Source organism: Coturnix japonica, chromosome 10 (assembly GCF_054131305.1).
Source record: "Coturnix japonica strain WE chromosome 10, WE-NBRP24, whole genome shotgun sequence".
NCBI lineage: Eukaryota > Metazoa > Chordata > Aves > Galliformes > Phasianidae > Coturnix > Coturnix japonica.
The window spans coordinates 2841300-2857736 of record NC_140672.1 but is presented as its reverse complement, the minus strand read 5'-3'; the positions used below and the strand labels follow the sequence as shown (position 1 = coordinate 2857736).

The following is a 16437-nucleotide window of genomic DNA, read 5'->3' as shown; positions in this document are numbered from 1 at the left end:
GATGCACAACAGCTTGTCCATCCATCAGCAAGCTCACACTGCCCTTTGGATGCATGGATCCGAGGTTTGGAAGCATTGCCTAAACTTGCTCACAAAGCAGGGACCATTAGCACTCACTCTGTGTGCAAACACAGCCCTATTCCTCTATCCCAATCGTGTTGCAAGCAGATCTGTTCATCTTTGCTTTCCTTCTGCTCGAATGTTTTCTATGCTGTAGCCCTGAGATGGGCTGTGCTTAGTGGACGTCCCTATGGGGGGATGTTTGCTGTTAATTCATTCTGTGGCTCTTTCTGCTAACAAATGGTTGTGCCCCATGAAAGCTGTCATTGCTTCTATGTGAATCTTGCCTGCATGATAACCTGGCTCTGAGCTGGGAGGAAGGAGGTGCAAGAAGAGATGGTGCTCCTATAGGACAGCATGGAAGCTGGAATCTTAAAGGAAACCAGGTTGTTTTCCTCTGTGTTATCTGACTGTGGGCTCAGTTTGGATGTTGCATCCCCTGCAATGCTCTGCTTTGCAGCACACAGGGGTTACTCCTTCCATCCCAAAGCCATGCAGAGCAAACCTGGATGTCTATTGGGATGGGCACTGTTTGGGTCCATCCCTATGGGCTCTGCAGGAATTGGGGGCACAGTGTGTGCTCAGCAGGGGTTGGGGGGTCTCTGTTACCGGCAGGGCTCTGTGCTCATACAGCATCCCCCTCCCAATGCATCTGAAGGGGGTTTAGAAGCCCACAGCTTCTAAGGAGCCCAGGGAGGGTGCAGCCCTACCACTATAAATAGAGCTGGCTGCACTTCTGCTGCAAACAAGGCTTTTGTTTTATAACTGCTCTGCTTGGATGCTCTGCACCGAGGCAGCAAAGGAGCAGCAAAGAGCGTTGGGTTGGGGCTGGAAAGTGGAGTAACTTGTTGCTGCTGACACCTCCGTGTGGGTAATGCAGCATCTGCTGGAGCAGAGGTGGAATTTTACTACTTATAACTGTATTTTTGCTGTAGTTTTCTCTTTCTGCTTCTCGGCTGTGCTTTCAAGGAGGTGTTTGGCTCTAAATGCTCTTGTGTGACTCAGTTGTAAGAGTAACCATTGTAATCTATGAGCTTCTTCTCATCCAGCTTTGGTGCATCCCTTGCACGGCTCTCTATGTGTGCATCCCTTGCACGGCTCCATGTGTGCATCCCTTGCACGGCTCTCTGTGTGTGCATCCCTTGCACAGCTCTCTGTGTGTGCATCCCTTGCACAGCTGTGTGTGCATCCCTTGCACAGCTCTGTGTGCATTTTTTGCACAGCTCTGTGTGTGCATCCCTTGCACAGCTCTGTGTGTGCATCCCTTGCATAGCTCTGCATGCATCCTTTGCATGGCTCTGTGTGTGTGCATCCCTTGCACGTCTCTCTGTGTGCATCCCTTGCACAGCTCTGTGTGTGTGCATCCCTTGCACAGCCCTGTGTGCATCCCTTGCATGGCTCTCTGTGTGTGCATCCCTTGCACGGCCCCATGTGCATCCCTTGCACAGCTCCGTGTGCATTCCTTGCACGGCTCCGTGTGCATCCCTTGCACAGCTGTGTGTGTGTGTGCATCCCTTGCACAGCCCTGTATGCATCCCCAGCACAACAGAAAGCCAAACACACCCAGCAGATCATCCCATAGGGTTGTATTGTCCAAGCAATGCCCATTGAGCACTGCTCCCACTGCTCACACCTCTGCACTGACCTGCTCCTGTTTGCTGTACCCACATGCACCTGAGCTGCTATTTCTGCATCACCTCCACGCTTCCCTTCAGCTCCCGTTGGGAAGCTCAGTGCCCTTGTAGCACCAACCACACGTTGTTTGTGCAAGCGCTGATTACAGGAGTGAGAGTCCAAGGCCGTCCTGCTGGGAAGCATTCATTCTGCTGCTTCTCTTTTAGCACTAGATAGCATCCATTGCCCAAACAGCAAACCCAAGGTAATCTGCAATGCTTTATTGAGTCTGAGCAGCACTGGGGGAGCTTTAGAGCTCACACGGTTCTCAAGCTTGCTTTGCTATGGATGGTTCCTGCTGCTCAATGTGGCAGGGAGATGCAGAAGAGGTTTTGCTCGCTGTGTTGCTCCCATGCACGCATTGTGTTTTGCTGTTTCCTCATTTCCTGGTTGCTAAACAGCTTTGCCAAGTGGGAAACCTTCAGGTGCACAGGGAACATTGAGTCCTGCAAGAGAGAGGTGAAAACGCTGCCATTCCTAAAGCAGCACATCAATAAGGAGGTAAAGGGAGATGGAAGTGACTCATTCTCCCATACAAAGGTGCTGCTGTTCTGTTCCCAAATGGAAGCAGCACCTGCATTGGGCTGCTGTTCTCTTTGCTTTGGCCCTGCTGGGTGAGGAGGGGTAGAACTGATCCCTTAGATGCTATGAGCCATAGGTTTGTATTGCAGCACTGGGGATAGAAACCAGCCTTGTTTCTGAGCGCTGCAAGTGTTGGCAGTGCAAAGTTCCATGGGGTGTTAGCATTGATCTGAAGTGCTGCAGGGTGAATAGCAGGGCTGGACCTAAAGAAACCCCCTTCAGCTCCACTTGGAGACCATTCATCTTATAGGAAAGCAATGAGAGCTCGTTATTGATGCCCTGGGAGATGCCTGGAAGAGCTGCTGCAATTAATAACTTAATAAATAACTTCTTGAGATATCCAGGAGTGGCAAAAGTAAGTTTTCTTGCTCTGTTATTAGCAGGATAAATGGAAACGGGCAATTTATAGTCGAGATTCCCTTAACCAAAGGGAGCAATGAGCCACCAGAGCTGGCTTTCACAATGCTGAGCACTCAGGGCAATGCATGGGGTGGTTAAGGGTTCAATTGTTCCCATTAAAAGCTTGTTTTATTCTTGGTTGGAATAGCTGGAATGACCTGGGGTGTTCTCTGAGCCTGAGTCCCTTCCATCACCAGGGCCCTCCATGTGTTTGGTAAAGCATTGACTTCTCAGCATCATCAGCATCATCATCATCCTCCCATAGCAGGTAATAGCTGCAGCATGGGGGTCCCAGCCCCAAACAGCAGCTCATATGGCTCACTGATGGTGCACACAGTGATGAGGAGCTGCAGGCTGATTGCTTGCCCTCTGCATCCCAGGTATACGCAGGGTCTGATATAAGGGGAATCAGTTGGGGGATATGAAAGTAGGTGGATGTGCTCAAGGTGGAAGTAAGTTATGGAGTATGTTGCAGGCTCAGGGAGGCAGTGAGTAGAAGGTAGAAGGAAGGAATGCCTTGAAACAACACATCTGAGCATTTACAGCCATGTATATCCTGCAGGGTAAGACCCATGTGCAGCAAAGCTTGTGTTGGATATGCTGGAGCCCCTATTAGGTGTCTATGATGCTGCTGGGGGTTCATGGTGCTCACTGCTCCATCTCTGCCATCCTGGCCATACCAAGCACAGCATGAGTTCCCTCAATTGCTGAACTCAAACCCTATTGAACTAAACCTGCCTGGAGCTTATTGCAGCCCCTGGATGTGAAGAGTGTTGCTTAAGCAACCGTGTAATATAGGATCAATTCTGCATCCCCCCCCCCGGGCTCGTTTGTAGGCAGCTGTTCTATTCCTTGTAGTGTTTATCATTTTAAAGATGATCACACGTTGTTTGGCTTCACCGTGGGGAAAACCCGGCGCCGTGATGAGTTTTATTTGCAGCTCGTGGTGTAAATAAGATGGATGGGTTGCTTTTCTAATGCATCCTGAGCTCCAGAGCTGCTCACAGCAGGCAGATATCCGAGGATAGGGGATATATCCCCTATGTGGATCCTTTACATGGCTGGGGATCCCCTATATGGATCCTTTACATGGATGAGGATCCCCTATATGGATCCCTCCCATGGATTGGGTTCCCCCTATACGGATTCCTTCCATGGATGGGGATCCCCTATATGGATCCTTGACATGGATGGGGATCCCCTATGTGGATCCTTTACATGGATGGGGATCCTCTATATGGGTCCTTTACATGGATGGGGATCCCCTATATGGATCCTTTACATGGATGGGGATCCTCTATATGGATCCTTGACATGGATGGGGATCCCCTATATGGATCCTTGACATGGATGGGGATCCCCTATATGGATCCTTGACATGGATGGGGATCCCCTATGTGGATCCTTTACATGGATGGGGATCCTCTATATGGGTCCTTTACATGGATGGGGATCCCCTATATGGATCCTTTACATGGATGGGGATCCCCTATATGGATCCTTTACATGGATGGGGATCCCCTATATGGATCCCTCCCATGGATAAGGATCCCCTATATGGATCCTTTACATGGATGGGGATCCCCTATATGGATCCCTCCCATGGATGGGGATCTCTATATGGATCATTTACATGGATGGGGATCCCCTATATGGATCCTTTATATAGATGGGGATCCCTATATGGATCCCTCCCATGGATGGGGCTGTTTGCAGGGCTTTAAGGGCTTTGGTTGCTGCTGGACGGTCTCAGGTTGTATTGACAATGCACCTAAATCCAGGCTTGCAGTGCTGCACCAAAGGCAGCAGGGGAGGTTTGGGAGCTGCCTGCTGTGACTCAGCACTTCAAGCACGACTCAGCACTTCTATTGCCATCGCTGTCTTATGTACCCAGCAGCCTGGGCCTGTTCAGCCTGCACTCAGAGCTGGCCTCCTCAGCTCCATTGGAGAAGCTTGTTTCATAAATGATATTTTCAGAGCTGCTCAAAGAACACAGATGAAATGAACTCACCTTCCTGACCCTCAGCAAAGCCAACACCGGAGCATTTTCATGCTTCATGTGCTCTGCTGTCTCATGCTTTAGTGCTTATCTGGAGCACACAAGGCCCTCACACTGCGTGGCTGTTACACTAAGTGCTTCCTTTTTATCTTACCTAAAGGAGGAAGCATTGCTGTAGTGCTGCCCCAGTGTCCATGCAGGAGTGAAGCTGGCTTGATTGCAGAGGATTATAGCTTATTTTAGGTATATAGAGTGAAAGCTCCATGGCTGGAGCCTGCCTTGCTCTTGGTGATGAACATCAATGGGAGGATTATGGGGCTGCTCACACAGCACAACAAGAGATGGGATGTTGAGTGTGAACACCTGAAGTTGAAATGGACTCACCAAGGGGCTGCTGGATTCTGTTCCTAGGTAACAGGAACTATTGGGAAAGCTATAGGAACAGTTATAGCTCTCCTATATGTTATTTTCCACCTGAGAACTGTGCTGGAATGGCTGCAGCATCCCCTGATGGGGGCTTGGCCCTGGCTGACCTCAGTGCTGAGTTCTGCTGGAGCCCTATGAGCATTGCATGGCTCTGATGGAGTTAATACAGCAGGTTCTGCACGTGGGCTGGCTTGGGTCACATCCAGCCTGAACAAAAGCTATGGGGTATTGCCACTGAGCCCCCAACAGCACTGAGAACTGGAGCTTGTTGGAGCTCTGAAGGCTGTTATTGAAGGATCTGTGCCTGAGCCCAAGGAATTCATGCAGGGGGTATAAAACTGCCCAGAAAGAGCTCTTAAAAACACAAGTGCTTCTCAAGAGCCCTTTACATCTCCAGGCTGTGGGTCCTTATGGGGCAGTGCCTGGGGAGCCCTCTGCCAGCAGCAGGTTTGGCAGCAAGCAGTGGAGTTGTTCATAGGGCTCATCTGTCCCCATTACCTGGGATAGGGCAACCACAGCCCCTCCTTGTGTCCCTTGTGCTGCTGTCTCACCTGGTGATGGCCTGGGCAGCATCAAAACCTGGGCTGGTTTGGTGTGGAGTTGCTGCACTCGTGCATAAGAAGTGCAGGGCTGCCCCTGACAAGAATAAAGCAAGCTGCTGCTGCTGCCTTTCATTTCTAATGGGCTCCTCTTGGAAGCTTAGCAAGCAGCCCTGCAGCAGAGGGAAATACCTGCTTGGCAATGCAGCAGGAAGAACCGGGGGGAATATTGATATCAATCCACTGAGCTGCTTTGTAACTAGGACACCTTGGGGGGGGGAACCATCTGCCTGGATCACAGTGAGTATTTTCCAGTTGTTTGAGCACAAGCTCTGCCTGGTGCTTGTATTTCCCTGTACAGAAGCATCCATTGCATCGTTTGTTCTCTTTACTTTAGGTTGTTCTGAAGGTTTAAAGCCAGATCCTTCCAGCATCCCGGGATGCTGAGCTCTGTTACGCTGCCCTGCAATATAGATATGGGGTTGTTGCCATTGCTTGGCACAGGAGCAGCTGTGCCAGTGCTCTCAGGCTGCAAATAAACTTCAAAACCTGATTTCTCACTTGTTTTTTTCTCTGTGTTCCAGAGCCTAGCCCAGCTAGAGAACCTGTGCAAGCAGCTCTATGAGACCACAGACACTGCGACACGACTGCAGGCAGAGAAGGCCCTGGTTGAGTTCACCAACAGCCCCGACTGCCTGAGCAAGTGCCAGCTGCTTCTAGAAAGAGGGAGTGTATGTAAAGCAAAGCTATCTCCATTGTATCCTATGGACATGGATGGGGCTGCTGGCCCCACGTTTGTCTTGCACACCCAATGTGCTTGTGTGTCTGTTTCAATTTGGAGCCATCCTGTGCCAAGGAAAGCATTGGCAAGCAGTGCAGCAGCAGCATTAGCTGCATGTAGTTGTGATGTCTGGTGGGCTTTGCTGCATTCTATGCAGGCTGCCACCCAGCTGTGCCAGGCTTTGCATGGAAGGAATTAGAATGGCAGCTCACAGACTGGGGGGTCTGTGTGTGCACAGAGGTACAGAGGAGCTGAGATCTGAAGCTCATATTCCCAGCTTGCAGTTAGCTCAGCATCCAGCACTGCTTGATATTCTGACCTGTGCATTAATGCCTTGTTTTCCTTTGCAGTCGTCCTACTCCCAGTTGTTGGCAGCTACATGCCTTACGAAACTCGTGTCACGCACAAACAACCCGCTACCGTTGGAGCAGCGAATCGATATCCGTGAGTACAAGGCTCAGTGTTGCAAAGCAAGTGAATGGCGGAGGTTGTTGTGCACGCTTCCATCCACGAGTGGGAGGCCTTCTGCAGCCTCTTCCGTGTTACACTTGAACAGTGTAACAGAGTAGAAAGCAGCAGTTCCATTCCATTCAGTCACCTCCTGCTTTGTTTGCTGGTAGAGCTCCAGGCTGAGGATGGAGGGGACTGATGGCTGTGTGCCTTGTGAATGAGTCTTTGCTAGTTCCCTTTGGAAGTCAGAATACAAGCAGTGCTTTCCCCTTCAATCCAAACTGGAATCCTTTCTGGGTCTCTGAACTATCCATCAGGTAGATGCTCCTAAGGGAGCATTCATTCCATTCCAATGCTCTTCCCTGATGCTTCCTCTCCTCCAGGGAAGGGCTCTGAATCTGCTTTCATTTCTAGAAGTGCTGCAATAAATGATCATCCCTGAGGACAGATCTCATCAACCTGCCCAGCTTTTCTCCCTCCCCACGTGTGTGTGCATAGGATGGGCTTTATTCTGGTAGCACTGAATAAATGAGCTCTGGGGGAGGAGCTCACACCTGTGTCTGCTATCCAGATCTGTCCCACTGCTTCAGTGCCTTCAAGGCACAACTGAGATCAGCGCTTTTATCCAACCCGCTGCCGTGCTCATCTTAGCATTGATTTATTTCTTCTTAACTGCTTTCACAAGGAGACTTTTATCCTCACGCAACATCACCATCTAATACAGCATCACCATCTCAGCTCCAGCTGCTCCGTTTGTGTCTGCAGAAACCTCTTCTCTGTGTTGCAGGGAACTATGTGCTCAACTACCTTGCCACCAGGCCGAAGCTGGCCACGTTTGTCACGCAAGCACTGATCCAGCTCTATGCCAGGATCACGAAGTTGGGCTGGTTTGACTGTCAGAAGGATGAATACGTCTTCAGGAACGTGATCACGGACGTCACGAGGTTCTTACAGGTCAGAATTTAAGCTGAATGCGCGTCTTGTGGGATTTAAAGCCTCTGTGTTTCAATGTATTGCTCTGCCAGCTCTGTTTGGTCCTTCATTAATTTACATTCGTTGACTGAACAGTGACTCCAAGGCTTGAAAGCTAAAAATCGACCTGTTTTGCCAGTTGTCCTCATTTAATCTCGGTAGAGTGGGGGGTGGTTTCCAATGGCTTCTCTATAGATAGTGTTTAACTACTGAGCTTGTGGGCAAGAGGTGGCTCCCATAAAGAAGTGCTGAAGTCCCGGATCTAAACATGCCTGAATTTGTATTGCAGGTGAGTTTGGTGTTGGAAGTTGGAAGAGATGAGGGCAATTGGAGCAGGATGTGCTGAGCAAGGTGGAGCTGGGGAAGGAAACATTTATTAGCTACAGAACAAAAAGTGGGGCAGAGGAGCAATGCAGGTTAATACTCCGGACCCATTTAAGTGGGTTGGTGTTACTAGTGAAGAGGTCTCCATAGCAGACTCATTTCACAGCACAGCCCCTGTTGGCAATGGAACCAGAGGCCAAAAAGGCTGTGATGAATGGGCTCCTTATGGGCTCCCTTCCCTGAGATACAGGCTGTGATTCAGCACTCAGCCCATGGGGCTGCTCACGTTATTCCAGGTCTGCAGTTCAAAAGGAACAATTCCTTTCCCAGCGTTTCCATCTGTTTCCATCTGACAGCTCTGGAGCCATCGAATGGTGCAGAAATGTCTGCGAAACTGCTGTTAAAACCAAGGAAACTGCTTTAAAAATAAACCATCGGCATCTCCAATCTTGGCAGGTTTGGGGTATGGAATAAGCACAGGGATTAAATTAAAAGGAGCCTGTGATTTATTAGCTCACGTTACCAAACTCTTCATCAGACTGTTATTAAGATGAAGGATTTCATGTTTAAACTCTCATTTGCTATTGCTCCCAGTCTTAATACTGCAGGGATGAAGCAGTTGCTATTGCTCCCAGGTTTCTTCCCAGTCGTAATACTGCAATATGGGGACGTTGTAGGGAATGATGTTTAGGGATCCTCCAAACAAAGGTCTGTGATTAACACTGATGCTTCCTGAACTCAGCCCAGCAATAACTCCTTTCCCTGTCCCCTCCTTCCTCAGGATAGTGTAGAGCACTGCATCATAGGAGTGACAATCCTGTCCCAACTAACTAATGAAATTAATCAAGTAAGTGCTACAGCCTTCCTCAGTGAAGTAAGTGTCCAATTTTTCTCATTCATATTGTCGTGTTTCTGCCGTGTCTGTGCATTGTCGGGGGTTTTTATTTCTTTTCTATGGGTTGTTTTGCTTTTTGCTGTGGGGAGAGCTGTTGTAGCGGGTGGGATTTGGTTCTTCTTGTTTGGCTTTTGTACACAGTCCCATTATCTGTGTGGTAAGATGCTGCTGAGAGGAGCATCTCAGCATCTTCCACCTCTTCTCATACTTCCATGTAATCTTCTGAGATCAAAATGAGTCCAGCCTACCCAGCAAGGACCACATCCAGAGCATCAGGGCATCACCACCACCCGTGCATCGATACAGCTTAGTTCTTGTGCCAGGAGGTATCGATAAAACAAAGAGGGTTTGTCAGGTTGTGGAGGCTCTTAAAGTTCATTCAGTGCTCAGTTGTGCCACCCAAACAGTTCAGGTTCATTGGGGTTAATGAGGGCTGTGGCTTTGCTTGGTGCTCTTACATCACCCCCCTGAGCAGTGCACAGACTTTGGTGGCTTCCACTGCTCATAGAACATACTGGCACCATTATATATTGCACAGTGGCTTCCACTGCTCATAGAAGACACTGGGGTTTTGCTGATTCTAGTGTCTTACTAAGGAAACTTGTAACTTCTGTTAGTAAATGGCCTCATCCCAGCAGCAGGATGGATTGATCCTGTGTGGGATTTGAAGGCTGATGACAGATAGTTTCCAGAACTGGAAATGCTGGAGGAGGTTTTTATCCTGGTCAGCTCAAAACACCAATTTCTCCAGCTGAAATTTGATGTTCAGCACCATCCAGAGCCCTTCACTGTAACCTGAACAACATCTGCATCCATTTCACACCCAAATTCACTTCGTTTTCTCCTATCAACATCCCCACTCGTTACAATGGGGTCACGTACAGCAAACAAACAAGCAAAGAAAAGAGAGAGATCCCACCTTGTCCTCCAGCTTTTCCTGCTGACTATTTAAACTCCCATTGATGTTATGCAAGGGCAGAATTTGCTGGAGCTCCATAGGCCAAAGCTGATGCTGTAAAAGCTCACAGCACAAATAGGATGCAGCGCTTAGGAGCTGCATAGAGCTTTCAGTTTCCATCCTGAAGAGCTGCATAGACTTGCCTTGGAGGTGCTGTGTTACAGGAGTTTGTTTAGCTGGACCTGTTTGCTATAAGTGAGGTTTGCAATCACTTTGGGAAGCCTTATTGCTCCATCCCCATGCAAACCATCACATAACCCGTCCTGTGTGTGATGAGTGACGCAGTCTGTGCTGCCTTAAGCCTTTGTTAGTCCACGTTCAGAATGCGTTCACTGAATTGCTCTTTGTTCCCCATTGGAAAGCAATCCGTATGTATCTGCCTGCCATGTCATCTCTTGTTCTGATCCGATGGGAGATCCAGATCTGGAGTTTAGAACAGATAACGCCAAGTCCAAACTGCTGCTGGCTGCCTCTCCTTCCAGTTCTCTTCCCATCTGTGCAGGTTCAGGATATGACAGTGGCCTTTTAATTGCTGGTAATTGACCAAGTGTCTGCCCAGCGGCTCCAGGTAGGATTCAGCTCTCAGGGATACAAAGCAATGCTCAAGTTTCTATTCCATCCTGTTGGAAAATACCAGCTGCCATCCAGCTTTGGAGGAGGTTTAAATGAACTTGAGATGGATGCAGCAGAACAGTGTTATAAGTGAACATTGTAAGCCAACAATGTGCTTTGAACATGGAGGAGGTGAGGGCAGAGGAAGGGAGCACAGAGGGCACATGTCCCCCATTGCAACCAATGCTGGACATGGAAACCTTGGGTCCTGCAGCACTCCTGTGTGCTCTGCTGGCCTTATCCCACCTCTACCCACCAGTTCTAAGCGCTGCTTTTCTCTCTCCCCAGGCTGATACTACTCATCCACTGACCAAGCACAGGAAAATCGCCTCTTCCTTCCGAGATTCATCTTTATTTGATATTTTCACACTGTCATGCAATTTACTGAAGCAGGTAAGGAAGCCGTCGTTTGGTGGCTGTTAATGGGGGCTGTGAGTTGGGGCAATGGCCTTTGGGCTGATGTTCCTTCCATTGCAGCTCTTGGATTGAGTGCTCCTGTCCTAAAGGCTCTGTTCTGAGTTTGCTCTTTAGGAAAGCTCCCACTTGGGTTGTTGTTATCTGTGCAGCCATTGCATGGTTTGATCTTATCCTGCTTTCCAAAGGAAGCACAGCCTGCACAGTTACATTGGTTTCCATTCCTTGTGCACCCACCCTCCTGAGCAGCCCTTGTAACATCTGAATCCAGCTGTTTCTTTCAGGTGCATTGAGGATGCATTCGATCTTTCACATGCATTCAAATGGGATTCCTCCAGCTTTGTGATGAGAAGCCCGTGTCCGGGTGGCTCAGCTGAGTGTAGTGCAGCCTTGCTTGTGTTTGTGGAAGTTATTGAAGCAGCACAGGCTCCATATTAATGCCCAAATCCCTTTTGAGTGTATCTGCTGATGGATTGGGCTGCTAGAAACACGCTTATATCAGCATCCATAGAACAGCACACAGGCAGCCCCGGAAGAATAACTCATTGTTGGAGGGAGTGAAGAAGACATTGCACTGCTGGCACGGCTCTTGGCACTGTCAGCGCACTGCAATGTGTTATCTGCAATAGGACTGAGCTGGAAGAGGTTGGTTTGGTTTTGAGTAATACAAAGCAGAGAGAGGCCGGCCTGTCCCTGGATCTAATAACCTGAACATTGCAGACCTGAGCGCTGCATTTAAGCTGCAATGAAACAACCCAAAGTCTCAGACCCACCAGGTTCTTTGTGTCACCTGAGAGCGCTGTGTGTGTCATCCCTGTGCACAGCAGGGCACTGTAACTGGAGCAGGGCTGATAGGGATCGTCTGTGCAGCAGAAATGAACACACTCCTTTCCATCTGAGGGTTAGGAGCAGTGACAGCATTCCCTGCCGCTGGGAGCTTGTCAAGCACAGCGTGGATTCTTGTGTTTAACCTCAGTAAGAACTGCTGTATCTCATGAATCTCGTGCTGTAATTGCAGGCTGGAAGGCCTGGCTGCTTCTCTCTGTGCAGCACAAACCAAGTGGAAAGGGAAGCCCGTGTTTATCCATCCCATGTGAAGACTGATACTGTCTATAGACGTGTGGGGCAGCAGGGCTGGCTGCTGCATCCCTATGAAGCTGAGCTGGTGTCTCAGACACAGATTTCCCCTTGATTTTCCTATTCCTGCTTTCTGAACCCACTGTATCTTCCAGGCTTCGGGGAAGAACCTGAACCTAAACGACGAGAGCCAGCACGGTCTGCTCATGCAGCTCCTAAAGCTCACTCACAATTGCCTGAACTTTGATTTCATCGGCACATCGACGGATGAGTCCTCAGATGATCTTTGCACTGTGCAGATCCCAACCAGTTGGAGATCAGGTAATTCTATTGTGGGAACAGAGCCTGGATGGGAGCTTCCAGCTGCAAGTCTGGGTGACTCAATACAGCTTGTACATACAGTGCCAGACATTGAGGCCAATTCAAGAAACAGTGAATTATTTAGGAAGAAAGAAGGGGGGGGAGCTATAAATAATGAATAGTTTGTCACCTGTTCTTGCCACCCTTTGCAGGCATTTTGCAGGCAGTGCTACAGGCTGCCTCCTTTAAACGTTCCCCTGCGGTTCTGTCACATATCAGCTGGTTTATTTCTGGAAAAGCCAGAAAGGAACTTATGTAAAGATGTAAAAATCCACTGGAGATGTTGCTCAGTTCCTCTGTGTGACAGGGGCGGCTCATCTTGATTTGGGCTGTTAAGCTTTGGGTCTCTGCATGGCAGTAACTGGAGCTGGTGTCAATAAAACGCTCTGTTCTCTTTCAGCATTCTTGGACTCTTCGACCCTTCAGCTGTTTTTTGATCTTTATCATTCCATCCCTCCTTCGTTTTCTCCTCTGGTAAGTCCTGGGTTGTGTTACATTCATTACAGGCTACACTGCAGGTGCTGGTAGGGCTCATCCATGAGGCTTTGTGCTGTTGAGGGTCCCATAAGGACCTCGTATTAGTAGCAATGCTCTGCTGTTTCTAACCCCATTCATTCACTCAGCATTCACTCCTACACCTTCGGGATTTATTCTCAGTGAGATTTCAGAGCTTTGAGTTGAGAACTGAATCATTCCTTGTTGTTCTCATCCTTTTTCTTCTCATTCTCTCTGTCCTTCAGGTTTTGTCCTGTTTAGTGCAGATCGCCTCCGTACGCAGATCCCTCTTCAACAATGCAGAGCGAGCAAAGTTTCTGTCTCATCTCGTTGATGGAGTCAAACGAATACTGGAAAACCCCCAGGTGAGTCTTATGGCTGCAGTGAAATCCTCTGCTACAAGTGCTTTCTAATGTCCACATCCCACCTTTGTTTTTGCTGCTTCCATCTCTGCTTCTTCCCGTTTTCAAGCAGTGCTGGTTCTCAGTTCTCCTCTCTTTTATTTCCCCCCCCCCTTAGAGTTTATCAGACCCAAACAACTACCACGAGTTCTGCCGATTGCTGGCTCGATTGAAAAGCAATTACCAGCTGGGGGAGCTGGTGAAGGTGGAGAACTACCCCGAGGTCATCAGACTCATTGCCAACTTCACCGTCACCAGCCTGCAGGTACGAGGTGCTTCCACCCACCCTCGTTGGCTCTCAGCACTTCCTACAGTGCTACAGAAGTCAAAACAAGTGGCTAAAACAAGCACATCCCACTAATTTCCTTCCCTTTCTGCTGGTTCTTCAGCACTGGGAGTTTGCACCCAACAGTGTTCACTACCTGCTGAGCTTATGGCAGCGATTGGCGGCGTCGGTGCCCTACGTGAAAGCCACCGAGCCTCACATGCTGGAAACGTACACGCCAGAAGTCACAAAGGCTTATATCACATCCAGGCTGGAATCTGTGCACATCATATTGAGGTATGAAATGCAGAGAGATGGTGATGATGCTGCTGCAGGCACCAGGATCTGACACATGAGGCTCTAATGGTTCCGTGCTGAGTTTTCTTTAAGGAACAAACAAGGAAGTTCTGCTGGTCCCCAAGGGGTTTTTCAGCTTACTTTAATCTCATAATCTCACATTCTGTCTATTATAGAGAAAAAAAAGGAGCATTTTCTAAGCTTTTTTTGTGTTTCCTTTAGGCCTCAGTCAGTCTCAGACGTCCCAGGTTGATGCATGTGGTCTCAGAGGTGCCGTAGGTGCCATCTACCCCTGTGTTACCCACTTGCATCCTGCCATTTGCACTGTATCCTAACAGAGAGGGATCAGCCACACAAAGTGATTCACTTCATGTTTAACCTGCTCTAGGATGGCACAAATCACACCTGAAAGCGTCTGTTTTACTTCAAAGTGAAGGAAAGCAGCCCATAGGACCCTGCTGCAGTGCCTTTATTTGCCTGGGATGGGTCTCACCTTGTGTTTGCGTGTATCTGATGGAAACAAATGAGCACAGGAATATGATAATAATATAATAATCTTTGAATGCCTCTCTGAAGGGAAGACAAATCAGCTTATCCCTCCTGAGCCACCCAACGAAGCAGCAGGTTCATTTCATATTGGCATTCACAGTGCTGTGTAGCATTGGGGTTAATGCAGTTAGAGGAGAAGCAAAGTGAAACACCCAGAGAGATGGGAAGCCTTATGTAATAAAGACAGCCAGACAGAAGTTGTTCTTGGCACTACACTAACTGTATGGAACATAAGGATGTAAGAGGAGCTTGACTCATCCCTGCTCCTCGGGGCCCTTCCATTTGAACCTCTCATGCTTTCCTGATTGATGGCTGCAGCAGCGTGCAGGTTATTAGATCAGTCTGTGTATCATGACAAGGACATCACTCACCGCACTGTGTGCCCAGGGAAAGCACCTCCATAAGCTTATGTTCCCATCGCTGCCTTCTAAATCCTCATCTAAGCTGCTCTCATTGCACAGGGATGGTTTGGAGGATCCACTGGATGACACCGGCCTCGTGCAGCAGCAGCTGGACCAGCTCTCCACCATTGGCCGCTGTGAGTATGAGAAGACGTGTGCTCTGCTGGTGCAGCTCTTTGACCAGTCGGCCCAGTCGTACCAGGAGCTGCTGCAAAGCGCCACCGCCAGCCCCATGGATGTTGCAGTGCAGGAAGGTGAGCTCTGGGGGAGCAATGGAAGCCTGCATTAAATCCACACAGAGCAGCCAGATTTTGGCTGTGTCCCCCTGTTTCAGTGTTCTGTTGTACTTAATATCCTTGATGGTGGATGGATGCTCCCAGCACACACAGCAGTGCTTGCTGCAGGGGTTGCTGCCATGCAATAGACTGCACACCTTGTTATGGGGAATGATATCACGCATCTGCCCACCCAGTCTGTACAGAGATGGGTTTTAAGGGTGTTCTCTGATCTATGGGATCCATGTTCTATGGTCTGTCAGCCCTGCTGCCCCGGCTGCCTTTTATCTGATGGAGAGTGTTGAGTATTCGTCCATCTGAGCTCTGAATAACTGGGAGGAAGCTGCAAACCTTTGTCTGCAGCACGGGGCAGGCTCTGCACTCTTTGCTTTAGGAATCCTTTAGCATGAGCCATAGGAAAAAGCAGCACCTCATTTTGAGGTGCAGGTAGAGCCGTGTTACGCCCCTTCTCTAATAACAAAGCTGGCTTCTCCTTCCTTGCATATAAGTTTAGAGACTCCAGCTTCCTCCTGAAGCACCTTTAAATAATGAACAGCGTCCAGGCAGACCTGGCATCCTTTATTCCTTTGCTAGTAAAGACGTGTAAGAGCTGAGCTCTGCTGAAACACTTGGCATTAAAACAAAGATATTCCTTGAGAATCCAACCTGAACCTCTCATCTTCCTCCCTGTGATGTGATGTTGGTTCTGATGTCCTCTGTTGCTTGCAGGGCGCCTGACGTGGCTCGTCTATATTATCGGGGCAGTGATTGGTGGTAGGGTGTCGTTTGCCAGCACGGATGAGCAGGATGCAATGGATGGAGAGCTGGTTTGTCGGTAGGGATGCTGCCCTTGATGTCCATAAAAGAGCTGTTAACACCGTGTTCATCCCCTCTTTTCAATGCAAAGAACAGTGTGGAATTGGCCGTCATGAAAGGAGACATGGCAGCTCGGGCTGCAGGTTTCTGCTGCTGCTTTACTCAATTGGGAGCTCTGGGTTGTAAGGAAGAGGAAAAGAGGGGAAGAGCATGAAAGAAAGGAGCTCAATGTGGGTTTAAATGCCTTGAAGTAGGACTAAATGAATGGGGGGGGGGGGAATCTCTTTCCTAGTTAAAAACCCAAAGTAGGTTTTGTCCTTATACTGCAAATATTGCAGCCCTTCTCGACGTGTTTAAGGCTTTGTGTTGTAACACCTGATGGATCTGGGGGATGGGAAACGCTCTGCAGTGCATGA

The 16437-nt window shown here is 49.0% G+C and overlaps 1 protein-coding gene across 4 annotated transcripts in view; it reads left to right on the top strand.

The window, feature by feature from the left end:
- XPO7 (exportin 7) overlaps positions 1–16437 on the top strand; it is a 34161-nt gene that overhangs the window by 2383 nt on the left and 15341 nt on the right. The window contains exons 1-13 of one of the 4 annotated variants that reach the window (XM_085510474.1): positions 35–64; positions 6264–6410; positions 6811–6904; positions 7698–7864; positions 8988–9053; positions 10960–11064; positions 12318–12483; positions 12923–12996; positions 13263–13382; positions 13537–13683; positions 13808–13980; positions 14991–15184; positions 15935–16040. In XM_085510474.1, coding sequence (XP_085366600.1) covers positions 50–64; positions 6264–6410; positions 6811–6904; positions 7698–7864; positions 8988–9053; positions 10960–11064; positions 12318–12483; positions 12923–12996; positions 13263–13382; positions 13537–13683; positions 13808–13980; positions 14991–15184; positions 15935–16040 — 1574 coding nt within the window. In that variant the 5' untranslated portion in view covers positions 35–49. Of the gene's footprint in view, positions 1–34; positions 65–6263; positions 6411–6810; positions 6905–7697; positions 7865–8987; positions 9081–10959; positions 11065–12317; positions 12484–12922; positions 12997–13262; positions 13383–13536; positions 13684–13807; positions 13981–14990; positions 15185–15934; positions 16041–16437 lie in introns of those variants that run through there. The other 3 variants (XM_085510473.1, XM_085510476.1, XM_085510475.1) reach the window with 3 other exon arrangements.